General features: G+C 38.2%; 1 protein-coding gene across 1 annotated transcript in view; it reads left to right on the top strand.

Annotated features, from left to right (window-relative positions):
* The window catches only part of LOC111870702 (AP-5 complex subunit beta-1), a 51,978-nt gene that overhangs the window by 31,681 nt on the left and 6,056 nt on the right, over positions 1–14,241 (top strand). The window contains exons 14-16 of the mRNA XM_023863168.2: positions 2,911–3,088; positions 9,730–9,846; positions 13,564–13,726. Of these exons, the coding sequence (XP_023718936.2) occupies positions 2,911–3,088; positions 9,730–9,846; positions 13,564–13,726 (458 nt within the window). The remainder of the gene's footprint in view (positions 1–2,910; positions 3,089–9,729; positions 9,847–13,563; positions 13,727–14,241) is intronic.

Here is a 14,241-nt window from a genome sequence, read left to right as displayed (position 1 = left end):
AGGTGGACCCCTAACAGCATGTTCCGCAAAAGAGCGAGACGAAATTCTCAGTGTGACAACAGGATGTAACTGTTCAGACCAAGGAGATGGAAAAATAGCTTATTTGTCCATTTCCAGGTTCGACAACAGATGCTATAACTGTTTGGCACAGTTTGCCCACAGCTCCACCTGAAAAATTATTCACACTCGTGCCATGCTGGTCTGGTGGTCCCCAGGTTGCCGACGAATAGCTAGACAGAACACTTCCAGTTACGAACCAAGCACTCAGTGTAATGAAACTGTATAAAGAAATGTAATCTTTTAGGATGCAGCCGAGCCATTCGCCCACTATTCATTCCACAAGAATTACGTCATGGTACGATCACACTTTGAAATTACGCTCGACTGAATGCTTCCAGGAACGAAGCTATTACGGTGTGTGTTGATACAGCAACACGATTTCATAAAACAAAAAGAAGGCTTCAACTCTACAAGTACAGTACACGTATTGTTCAGAAGAACGCTATATGCAACAACACGTGACTTTATATCACTCTTCCACTGTCCAAATTCTAGTAGTAGCCAACGATAAGCTCTAGACAACAACATCCGGTGTTACCGTGACTTGCACAAGTGTCGTCATCAGCAAATTCCATTCAGGGGTGTCCAGAACGTATGAATTCTTGCACAGAAACAAGAAACTGCGAAAATTCTCTATTTGGTGTCAGTGCAAAAATTTTAACATGTTTTATACAATCTGTAAATTACAATATCTGATTCTATATTCTTTAGAGAAAAAAACAGCGTTTATTTCGTTCGCTTATCACAGAAATTGTAGAAATAGGAGCAAATTTAGTTAAGTGACTACAGCTTTAACGGATCTCAAATAGCGGCCCTTTAAAGATATCCGTATGGCTGCGAAAACCTAAGTTTAAAGGGCCGTAGGATAAAGGTTAAAATCACATTTCAGCCTGTGAAGTAGTGGTATAACTTTGTATTTGTGATGGATATTTTTAAATAAATTAGACAGTCATTGAATTATATGAAAGAAATCAATAACTGGAAAGATAAATACAAGTATGGGACAGACAGTGTATTACCCCAATTTCATTTAACAGATTTACATAGGCAGCAGCTAGAAAAGTGAAGTTTCAGAGAGCAGCAGCAGGTCAATCAGTAATGGTTTATGTGAGTTTTTTTTTATTTATGCTATAAATAGTATACCCATTTTTTTTTAAACAGGCACAAATTCATAAATTAGAAGTGTGAATGGTCAGAGAGAAGTAGCAGACTTGAAGATGATGCTTTAGATAGACAAAATTATTTGATGACATGTAGGGGCTTGTGATGTAGGGGCATGAAGAATATTTCACCTAAATATTAGCATGTGCAAGAGTACAGTTATAAAGGCACTATTGACATTGAACTAATGAATGAAATCAGATTAAGTGTCTTTTTAAGAGGAGGATGGATGATTTCAACTTTTTCCTGCAATATATTGTGTTATTGCAACATCACATATGCATGATGGCCAGATGTAGCAGTTTTTCAACACTAGTACCCTTACTCCCAAGTTAAAACATGGCCACCAGGTCTGTAATATCAAGAGACTTAAAATCCTTTTTTCAAAGATGATAAACGATTACCCCATAGTTAAAATCTGGCCATGTACACTATAGTATTGAAGATTTAAAATAGCCTGTACCTGAATGGTAAATGTTAATTAACAAACTTGTTGATACAGGGACAATATAAGGTGAGATAGTAGAACTGGTAGATTATATGTGATGATAAAAGATGTATTATGGAGATAGATTACATCAAGAAAAGGAAGAATCATATTGCATCAGATCTTCAGATTCATACTAAAATATAGTGAACAAACAAAAAACAAACAAACAAACTCTGCGCCCTGTAGTCCGCAAGCGAACTATACTGACCGAGCGACCACCACCTGTTGGCGAAGTTAGTGCCAACTTTTGCATATAGGGTGATGCGTGATCAGCGCAATGGATCCCTACAACTGTTAATCTCGGTTTTCTAGACCAGAACCACTGTTTCCTTGAAATAACTCCTCAGTTCTTCTCACAAGGCTGAGTGGACCCCATTCCAGACCCACTACTTATCAGAAAATCTGGTAGTGCCGGGAATCGAACCTGAAACCGTGGATCTGTAGCCAGGAACTCTGACCACTATACCACAGAGCTGGTGTCCTAAAATATAGTGAAGCAATTTAAATTACTGACATGAGACTCCAAGGAGAGACAAAGTGAGGAATGAGGTAGTAAGAGGAGGAATTTGAGTTAGACCTCTTAGGGTCAATTGGACCTGTAGAGTTGGGCCAGGAATATTCTCACTCTTAGGCATGTATTAATAAACATAGCTTTCTGATTAACTTCCTCATATTATCGTTTCCTAGCACTTTTATTTGTTGTGTGTATCTTTATACAGTACCAGTTGCAGAAAAGATTATTTGTACTTCTTTTGGCTTATTTTGGACTTATCCTTCGTCTGGTATGTAAAAGACGTTTCAGAGACTGGATCTGTCTCCGTCTTCAGGTGGGTAGGGAAGGATAAACTTACTAAGTTGGATCCATTAGAAAGAGCTAGTCTCAATCACTGGACATTATTTGTGTAATGTGAATTGACTTCATTCTCTACATCTGCTTCGATTCCTTTGTAGACTGCAACTATTGATGAATGGTTTGGATGTAGCTGGATTGAAAATTGTTGTTTGTAGCTTTGACCAATGTTATAGTTAAAAAATATTCTGGAGTTTTGGAAAATTTTTCTGCATCAGTCCAAGTGAAGGAAGCAGAAGGTCCAAAGGCCCTTCTGCAGTATGGTTTGTGGCTTGAGGAGACTTACAGTGTAATATAACAGCATAATAATAATAATGTGTCAAAGCAACTCAGTGGCCTTTCTTTTCAGTTGAAGGAAGTGTTCGTATCACCAAAACAAAGTATTATGGCAAGTGAAAATACATTTCATTCCGCATCTGCCATCTGCAAATTGGATGAGCCTATCCTACACCTGAAGAAAGAAAGAAGAGCCACAATGCAATCCCCAGAGAAGTTAATTCTTGAAACAAATCTAGATATTCCAGAAGGTGAAAGAATTATTTAGTCTGTTACCATATTTTATAGCATCTACTAATGTAAACTCATACAGTTTATGAGTGAAACAAAACACACTATTTTTGCAACTAAAATTAATGTATATCATGACACTGGTACTTACAGAAGTGCAGTTTTGCATCACTTTATTTTTAACAGATTTCGTGGCAGAAGAAAGAGTTGTCAGTTATTGGGCCTAACGTTTGAGGACCAGCAATCCTGAATGAGATTTACCATGGCCTTCCTCAATATGTGGAAATAGATGTTGGAGTAATACCTTAAAATAGTACAAACTGCACCCTGGTACATTATGAACTGAGTATTAACCTAGGATGGACAACTTCTAGTTGCCCCTTGAGCAGTCAGATCTATACTGGGTTCACTGTACCCCAGTTTCCTCAAACATGCCTCTTGATTCATGTTCACGTTTATCCTCCCACTTATCTTTCGTGTCTAATGATCTGAGTAGTCGATACATTATCAACCGAGAACTTATGGGAATAACTGCCTACTTTCCTTTCACTGCAGTTTGACTATTTGATACAAGTAAGAAAAAAACTTTTTGCTATTTAAGTGTAATGAAGTCAGTAAAACAATGTAGTTTGAGAACTTCAGTGTTGGTATTACTGATGGGTGGGACTTAACAAATTACAATGTTGTGCTGGACTGAGGTGGCATGATAAACATATGATCAGTATATAGATTCATCTAATATTAAGGTTATTAACTGAAGAGTTTTGAGAGGTTGCAGTATTGGTATTGCTGATGGGATGGACTCTGAAGTATGCCATTGAAATGGCCTCAGGCACATGATATATGTACCAAGTTCCATAATGATAGGCATTCAAGTAATATTAAGGTTATTACCACAGCAGTTTGAGAGGCTACAGTGTTGGTAATACTGATGGGAGAGACTTATGAATTACACCGTTAAGATGGCCTCAGGTAGCATGATGGACATACCAGGTTTCATAAAGATCAATTTAGGTGTTCAAAAGTTGAGGGGGTGGAGTGGATACATGTGGACAGACAACAAGGTGATTCCATAAGCCTAGTTTTATTTTTTAAAATAAGGAAAGTAGGCTAAAAGTAACTCATTGCACAAAATATACCTAAGTTATAAATAAATTAAAGTATATATTTATTTCACTTGTAACTCACATCTGAATTAACCTCTGTTGTCTGGGAATAGGGGATTTAAATCTCCTGCTACTGTGGCACGGTTTTAATACGAGGGTAATAGAATTTATATCATAAAGACTGTAATGTTAGGCATGCATATGCATCATGGCAGCATGTTGCACTGACAATGAAGTTTAAAGATAGGACGTGTGCTAGTTACCATTTGCAGTGAGAAGAACTTCAGTTTTTTTAATGCTTTGCGTTAATATACTTGTAGTATCCCTGTACCAATACATCAAACTGAAATCTGTTATAAATTTTATTGTAGTTAATATAATTATATCTCCTACTGCTAGGTGGTACTGTAGGAGTACTAACAATGAGTAGAAACTCCTGTCCTGTATCGGTCATAAGACATCTGCAGTATAGCTTTGTTTATTGCGAGTTTCATCTGGAATATCCAGATTCTGCAGTTCCCAACAATTCGACAATAATGAGAATAATCAACTAATTTCGGGAATGTGGATCAGTTTGAGACAGGAACAGAACCAGTAGACCGGCCGTTTTGACTGAGGCTAAACTGGCTGACGTGGAATAAATGTTGCAGTGTTCCCCTTCAAAAAGCCTGAGGAGACTATCAGTGCAATCAGAGATTTCGTATGGATGTGCTCAGAAAGTGATGAAGAAGTTACACCTTCGTGCATATCATGTTTGCTGTGTACAGGAACTGAAAGACATGAAGAAGTTACACCTTCGTGCATATCATGTTTGCTGTGTACAGGAACTGAAAGACCTGGATGAAGAAAGTGTACTGTAGATGGTTTCGGACATTTGTTGGCAACCATGATATTGAAGAGTTTGAAAGGGTTTTCTTCACTGATGAAGCGTGGTTTCACCTTAGCGGCAATGTAAACAGTCAAAACAATAGCATTTGGTCATCTGAAAATCTACATGTTTACATGAAAAGCCCTTGCACTGTCAGAAAATTGGAGTGTGATGTGCTGTATCACGTTTAATAGTGGGCCCAATTGTCTTTGAAACAGTGAACAGTCCAGTGTAACAAGACATCATTACACAGTTTATTGCGCTTCTTGAAGTTGATGAACATGAGTGCTGGTTGCAGCAAGACGGTGCCACATGTCACACAGCTATTCAAACCACGGAGTTCTTGCTCGAGTTTTTCGGTGACCGTCTCATTTCGAAAGGATTGTGGCCCCTGCGTTTGCCTGATTTGTCACCTGCAGATTTTTTCCTTTGGGGGTACCTCAAAGGAATTGTCTATAAAAACAATCCACATACGCTGGATGCCCTCAAGAGGAAAATTATGACAGTGATTAACAGCATCAGTTTACAGGTGCTCCACAAAATGCCCTGAAACATGGTAAAGAGAGCTCGTGCATGCATTGCTGAACAGGGAAGCCATTTCAAGCATATATTGTAAAGACATGATTTTAATTTGCATTTCTAAGCTGTAAGGTTATAAACATTAATAGTAAGTGCTTGTAAGTCTTGTTGTTTGTGCAAACCCAGCAAAATATAATTGCTTAGTGTGGTGTGCGCGACTTCTTGATCTTGCTGTATTTGTAATGCTATGTATTTTGAATACCTGTGTATTCCTAGATAGATTAAAATATGCTTTGGTTAAGCTTTGTTTCAAAAAAGAAAAGATACAAGAAATAGCCAATTACTGGCCTACAAAGGGGGACCCAAAAATAACCGGAAACGACCTGTTGCGCGCGCATGCTTTGTAGTTACGAGTTGTGCTGCTAGGTGGTGTTAGCTGGGGGTCTCCCGCGACTGTTGGTGAGCTGGTGTCAGTCTGAGTTAAGTGGTTTGTCTGTGGTGCTCTGTTGTGTGCGTTCCTCTTTCAACCCTTTGGCGATTAGTGAGATGGCCGACCAGAAGGAACAAAGAGTGTGCGTGAAATTTTGCTTTCTGTTAGGGAAAACTGCACTTCACTCTTCAAGTCGCGGCAAACATTCACGCGGTTTTCTCTTTGGTCATCTCCGAGCAAGCGAGGAACAAATTTTGCAGACACCCGTCTCATGTGCAAACCTTCGGTTAAAATTCGCTGGACCATGCTCCATGAGATGTTCGTTTCCTCAGAAAGTTGGACAGTGGCCTTTCGACGAACTTCATCAATTTCACGCACACTCTTTGTTCCTTCTGGTCGGCCATCTCACTAATCGCCAAAGGGTTGAAAGAGGAACGCACACAACAGAGCACCACAGACAAACCACTTAACTCAGACTGATGCCAGCTCACTAACAGTCGCGGGAGACCCCCACCTAACACCACCTAGCAGCACAACTCATAACTACAAAGCATGCGCGCGCAACAGGTCATTTCCGGTTATTTTTGGGTCCCCCCTCGTATATCATTGCTGAGTTCTTTCTAAAAAATTATTGAAAAACTCACTTTCTCGAGATTAATTGTGCGTGTTGAAGTGAGTGATATTTTTGCTCCCGAACAGTATGGATTTAAGACTCATCTTTCAACTGAGAAGGCAGCCTTCTCACTATTAGACAGTATTCCTGCAGCTATGAATAATAAGTAGATTGTTGGGAGGTGTTTTCTATGATTTGCAAAAGGCTTTTGATTGTGTCAGTCATTAAATATTATTGGATAACCTCGAATTTTATGGAATATGAGATACTTTCAAAAAATTAATTAAATCATACTTAACTGGTAGACGTCAAAGAGTTGTACTGGGCAATACAAATAATAGTAATAAAATATCTAAGTGGGAAATAATCAACATTGAGTTCTGCAGAGCTCGATTCTTGGACCTCTGATGTTCCTATTTTATATTAGTGATTTACCCACAATAATAAATAAAGATAATAATATGGTATTGTATGCTGATGACACTAGTATTATAGTTGCTGATTCAAATAATTCAAGTTTTGAAACAAATCTTAATCAAACCTTCAAACATATAAATGCTTGGTTTAATGCCAATTTGCTTTCTTTGAATTTCAGTAAAACTCAATATTTGGCTTTTCGATCTATGAAACATTGTAACATCATTACCCATATTAATTATGATCAAACATTTACCCCCAATGTATTAGAAACTAAATTTCTTCATTTGATTATTGATGATATGCTCTCTTGGAAAGAGCATATAGATATGGTCACCAATAAAGTTTCGTCTGCATGTTTTGCACTTAGAAATATAAAATATACGTATAATATCATTTGAAACTTTAAGGCTAATTTATTTTGCTCATGTACACTCTATCATGAGTTATGGGATAATCTTCTGGGGTGGCTTCTATTATGCTAAGAAGGTGTTTATTTTGCAAAAGAGAATCATTAGAAATATAATGAATGCTAAACCAAGAGATTCATGTAGGGAAATTTTTATGAAATTGGAAATAATTACGTTATATTCCCAGTATATATATTCCTTACTATTATATACAGTTAATAATAAATATTTATTTAACTTAAATAATGAGATTCATAAATATAACACTAGATTACACAGTAATTTGCATGTACCTATAGTGAATATAAAAAATTTCGTAAAGGAGCATATATATCAGGAATTAAAGTTTTCAGTCATCTTCCTCAATAAAAATTTGGCCAGTGATGAGAAATGTTTCAAATCAATATTGAAGAGGTTTTTGTATCATCATCCTTTTTAATCTATAAATGAATATTTTCAACACAAGGGTGACAAAGATGGTAATCTTGATACTTTTTGTATGGTTTTTAATGTATAACTGATGTTGTTTTAACCTTTGTCTTTTCTATCACCTTACCAGATGGGTGTACATTTTACTGGATTTGAGGTGCTCAGCTGATTGCCTGTATTAATAAGTAACCGTACTAGGGCCAAAAATATCTGTAATATCATCTTCAGTTATTTTATCTCATAAGATATATGCAATTACCACATTTTATATTTGTATTCGTTGACTGAACTTTCAGTATACCTTAATTTTGAAATTTTGTGAAATGTATCTATGATGGTTATGTTGTGTTAGCTTTTATGGGTTCTAATTCAATTGATTAGAACAATACGAAGACACACACACACATCCAACATTACAACACTCGCAGCTAAGAAGGGAACACACATCACAAGACGCGGTTTACACAGAAAATAAGAAAAACGACCCCGTAGTGAACGAACCACATGCAAGTTTTAATTAAGACAAATAAGATGAATTATCTTAACAAGTTTTAGCGAGTGTAAATTTATCATAGTTGACAAATACGGACTTTTTAAATACTTTTTAAATGGTGTTGTGAAAACATACAAGCAATGCAATAGATTGACGTAATTGGGACACCTGATGATGGCACTATGTTGCCGAAACATGTTGTGAAGTGACAGGTGAAATTGAGTGCACTACAAGACAGCCACTGTATACATATAATGGATGATTAGAACAATTTCCACTTTTTTATGGTTTGATCATCACTGTGTATAATTTCGTTTTATGACTGTTCTGTATGTGACTTGAGTTCTATTTTATGAACTGTTCTTGTGTATGTTTTGATTTAATAGTGATTTGTTCTACATGCTAGGATTGGCCAAAAAGGATTTATTGAATTTAAAATAAAGAATAAAAATAATAAGGGGGGGGCACATGGTAGCATAGTTGGTTGAGGCACTATGCTACAAGCCGGAAGGTTGCTGGATCAAATCCCAACGCGGTGGAATTTTTCAATTGACCTAATCCTTCCAGCTGCACAATGGCCCTGGGGTTAACTCAGTCTCTAACAGAAATGAGTACAGGAATTAAGTAAATAATTTTCCTGGGGAGTAAAGCGCGGCTGGTGTGTAAGGCTGACAACGTTACCGCCATCTTTGAGCTTATTGTCTAGATAATGTGGGGCTCTCAACGTCTCACAACCCTATGGACCTTCATGGACTGTTACAGGGATAGCTTTACTTTTTTTTTTTTTATAAGAATAGTAAGAATAAGTAGCATGGAAGTAAATCTCCATACATTCTGGACCTTACCAGTTGACTGATCTTGCATTCATTTACTGAAGGGTGAAACTGGACTCTCACCTGCTTACTAATATCTTGATTTCCCTCTAAGTTTTCTTCCTTGCAATTATAATTTTGTTCCTTGGGGAATCTTATATGCCATTATTTTCTTGTGTCAAAATTATTTGCATCTCAATTTCTTATGTGCTAATACTGAGGGTGACTTGTGATCAGACCAAAAGATAAAGAGCTATCCCATCACGCTATGACTTATAGGGTAGTTTAAGCCTTTCGACCATCTAAATATGATTACCAGGTTATTCAGTATGCATGTTAAAGTAACATACAGTCTATTAAGAAACCCATCATTTTGATTTTGTGTCGAATACCATAGTTCTTTGGTCCATATCTCCTAGTTTTCCCTTAGTGCTTCTCAGGAATTTTGTTATTTTTTTTAATAATGCCGTACATTGATTTCCAATATTAATTAACATCAGTTCTCTTATTGAAAATTATTAACATTCTTATTAAGAATTTTACACATATTTGTTCTTGTTTTAGCAGATATACTGAAACTGTATGCAAATAATATATCATTTGTGGCTCAGAAACCTCTCATCATAAAAGGAAGACTAAGCACCACATCCAGATGTAATGTAAAATTACAGCCAATTCAAGGTAAACAAGGATCAATAATCTATAACTACGTACTGTTTGCAAAGAATGTCATTAATGTTTATTAATTTGCATTAACTATTTTACGTTTTTTTTTGTCATACTTGAATGGTTGTCAAAATTTTTACCTTCAATTGATGCCAGGAAGGAAATATTATGGTAGATGAGGTGTAGCCATGACAGAATGAGCATGAGCTGTAATGAGAATTTCATTGTAGTAAGTAAAATCATTGGCACTGTTGTTTTCTTCTGTTTCCTTTGTTATAAGTACCCAAAACATTCTTTCCGTAACTTTTTCATAAGCTGTACATGCACTTTTGCTTCTTAAGCTATAAGGGGCAGTCAAATGAAAATTGGTCACCACGCATAACTCACGCGGCGCGCAAGTTGATAACGAGATTCCAAGAGGGACGTGTGTCACTGCAGGATGATGATTTCTCAGGACATGCTCATCGTATCATCACTCCTTCACTCCTGATGTTATTGCTGCGTTCGATGGTCATATCTGGGCAAACCGATGGATCACCGTGGAAGAAACTGATCTTTTGAAGAGAATAAGTCATGGTTCCGTACACACCATTGTGACAAAACACCTGCTATACCACAAAATCTGTGCTTAGTGGGTTCCACATCAACTCACGGAGGAACAGAAGACTTAGAGAATTGCTGCATCGCTGGGTCACTTGCAACGATACCATGAGGAAGAATATATTTTTCTGTCCCGTATTGCCACTGGGGACGAAACTTGTTGCCACCATTTTGAACCCAAGAGCAAATGACAGAGCCAGCAGTGGAAACACATGAATTCTCCCCCACCAAAAAATCCAGAGCCATACACACAAGTCCCAGTAAAGTTATTATGATGTTCTTCTTCGACTGCAAGGGCACTCTGCTTGTCGAATTTCTCGAGCATAGGGCCACAATCATTGCACAGTGCTATGAAGACACTTTGCAGAAACTGAGACGTGCCATAAAGTCAAAACGCCCTGGAATGCTATTGAACGGCATTACCCTTCTTCATGATAATGCGCGCCCCCACACTGCCAACTCTGTGAGGAATACGCTACAGAGATTTGGTTGGGAAGTGCTTCAACATCCCCCCTACATTCCAGATCTCTCCCATGTGATTTTCACATTTTTGGAGACCTGAAGAGAGACATTCGTGGACATTGGTTTGCATCAGACGAAGATGTGTGTGGCTGGGTAAAGATGTTCTGTAGGCAGCCCACAAGCTTTTTCAAGGATGGGATTGACCATCTTATCTCCCAGTGGGATAAATGTATTAACAGTTTGGAGATTACTTTTAAGTAAGAAATGTTCTTTAATATGTTTTGGCTTCTGACCCGTTTTATTTGACTACCCCTCATATTTGTAGTTGATGGTCTGCAAAAATATTGTAACATGTAGTACCATTGCTATGAACGACTGCGAGAAGGAAGATGCATTGCTTGGTAATGGATGGTAAACACATGTGAGATGTAAGAGGAATTTAAAATCTGGAACACAGTCCGACATGTGTGGATGTTGGTTTCACAACAGCTGTGGAAGCATCAAGGCTCAAATGGCTAACAGTGGGAAGTGGATCCATGATAGGTGCAAATGGGACAGGCTTCGTCAACTAGAGGAGAAACTGGAAAATACTCTGAAAAAATTGAGGAACAAGAATGGAAGAACAAGGGGCTGGAAGAGCAGTTACGAGGGGTGGTAGATGGATGCGAGGTTGGCAGGCATGATATGCTGTAGAGGCAACATGAAGGTGAAGAGTGCTTAGTACTGGGTGACTCGATAATGTGGGATGTGGAATCTGAACATGTGAGGGTACAGTGCTTTCCAGGAATTAGAACTGAAGAGCTGCAAAGAGTGATGGAAAACAGAGATTTAGGGAGCCCTGATACTGTTGTAATTCATGTATGTAGGTCGTACCAAAAGTCATGAGCATCTTTTCTTTGCATGCAAGCTGGGAACATCAGATGAAAGAGAGTATGGTGGTAGGTGGAACAAGCTGTTGTGTTAACCTTGAGTGTCGTGTGACATCAATAGCTTGCATCACGTGACCAGTATCACTCCTAACAAAATGGCCGACAAAGATATATCGTTTCGCCAGCGTGCTGTCATCATATTTCTTGTGAAAGAGGAAATCCCTGCTGCAGAAATTCTCCAGAGACTTCAGCATGCTTATGGAAGTGTGTGCATGGGTGCGAGCAGTGTTCGAAGATGGGGGAAACATTTTAAAGAGGGAATACCAGCATAGAAGATGAGCCTCGGAGCGGTAGTCCTCGAACAGCCTAAACTGAACGCAACAAGGAAAGATTGGATGAGATCATTGAAGATGACAGGTGTGTGACTGTGGACACAATAGCCCAAAAACTTGGAATAGGGCACAGTGCAGTACAGGAGATGATTGAAAGCTTGGGCTATAGGAAAGTTTGTGCTCGGGTCCCGCGGTTATTGACCGAAGACCACAAAGGTGAGCGAAAAGCCATCACCTCAGAACTGCTGCAGAGATATCAACACAAAGGCGATTTTTTGCTCTGTATTGTGACAGGTGACGAAAGCTGGTTTCACCATTTCGAGCCTGAAACAAAACGGCAGAGTATGGAATGGCAGCATTTGCATTCTCCATCAAAAAAGAAGGCAAAGACAGTGGCATCAGCTGCGAAGGTGATGGGCACAGTCTTCTAGGATGCAGAGGGTTTATTCTGGCCGAATTCCAGGAACCTGGGCAAACCATCAGTGCTGCTCGTTATGTCCAGACGCTGCACAAGCTCCGTCGTGCATTGCGCGATAAACGTCCGGTACGAAACATCATCATCCTGCATGACAACGCTTGCCCCCACGCCGCTCGCCTCACATTGGAAGCAATTGCAAAGATGGGGTGGGAAGTTCTTCCACACCCCTCCAATAGCTCTGATCTGGCACCCTTCAACTACCATCTTTTTGGATTTGTGAAGGATCAGCTGCATGGACAATGTTTTGAGACAAGGGAGGCAATTCAGAAAGCAGTGCGTCAGTGTCTTTGGATGGCTGGAACGGAATTTTACAGAAGGGGAATTTTCAAACTCCCAGAACGCTGGGAGAAATGTGTATAAAGAAGTGGCGATTATGTGGAAAAATAAAGAAAAGTCTGTAGGTTGAGGTGGTGTATTTGGTTTGTCAATAATAAAGCATGTTACTTTACAAAAAATTGTTGCTCATGACTTTCAGTACGACCCTTGTAGGTACTAATGATATAAGATGAACTCCATATCTTGATTATGCGATGGGTGATGTGTATGCTCTAGTGAATGAGGCAAAACTAAGTTTCCTCAGTCCAGGTTAGTTCTGAGTGTTGTACTGAGGCGCAGAGACATGTCATGGCGGCAGATCAGACTATTAAACAGCAGGTACAACTTGATAGTGAAGACATTGGATATTACATTTGTAGATTCAATGAGCCTGAAGATTGTGTATTTCAATCTTTTCTGGATATTATAACTAGCTATTAGAATGGGCATTTTTACCAATGCCATTAATTCTCATGTTGTGGTTGCACTGTATATCCTTCATTATAGAGCACTTTTATAATGTGTAATGTAATGTAATGTAATGTGTAACCTACACATGTAGTAAACTATTTTATATTTTTGTGTTATCATAAAAGAAATAAGTTTTGCATTCAGAGCTGTGAAATGATCCTGATACTTCTCTTGCACCTTCTAGAAATCTGTAATTTTGTTTCAGCCCTTGCCATTTTCTTCACTGCTCCAGAGGCTTGGGGTAGAATTGAACCAATTATGATTGGCCATTATGCAGTGAAGAATTCTTCTGAATATTCTGAATCACCACATATTGTGGACATTGAATGTTTCCTTTACAAGCCTTATCCTGCTGTCATACAAGTCCGGTATGTTTAATTTCAAGCAGTGTTATTTACTGCATATTTTATAATTAAAAATTCTTTTTATGTACTCTACACTTGTTCAAATCCTTGCAGAGCACCTATTAAAATCATTCTGTCTGTATGCATGTAAAAACTATGTTGTTGATGAACAGATTGTCATGAAATTTGATACTAGAGAATTTTATGAAAGACTGTTGAGGCTTTTCAGTTTAAATTTAGGCTGGACAGTTTAATGACCATTTTAGATGAAGAACTTGTGATTTTCTGCATGCCTCTAACATAATTTGCTGAGTATTTATTATGGCAAAAAATGTTTTGAGCAGGAATTGTTGAGAGGAACCTATTTCATGTCCAGTACATGTTTCCTGAAAGTTCTATGGTTTTTATGATAAATTAATGGAAGAGATGCAATGCATACATTTCTGTGCTTGTATTTAAGGCTGTATTCAACAATGAGCAGTGGTGTTCCACACACACTCAAAGATTGTTAGAGTCTCTTACAGTTGGTAATAATCAAA

This window comes from Cryptotermes secundus, unplaced genomic scaffold (genome assembly GCF_002891405.2).
Source record: "Cryptotermes secundus unplaced genomic scaffold, Csec_1.0 scaffold59, whole genome shotgun sequence".
Lineage (NCBI taxonomy): Eukaryota > Metazoa > Arthropoda > Insecta > Blattodea > Kalotermitidae > Cryptotermes > Cryptotermes secundus.
This window is presented reverse-complemented; position numbering and strand designations above follow the sequence as displayed.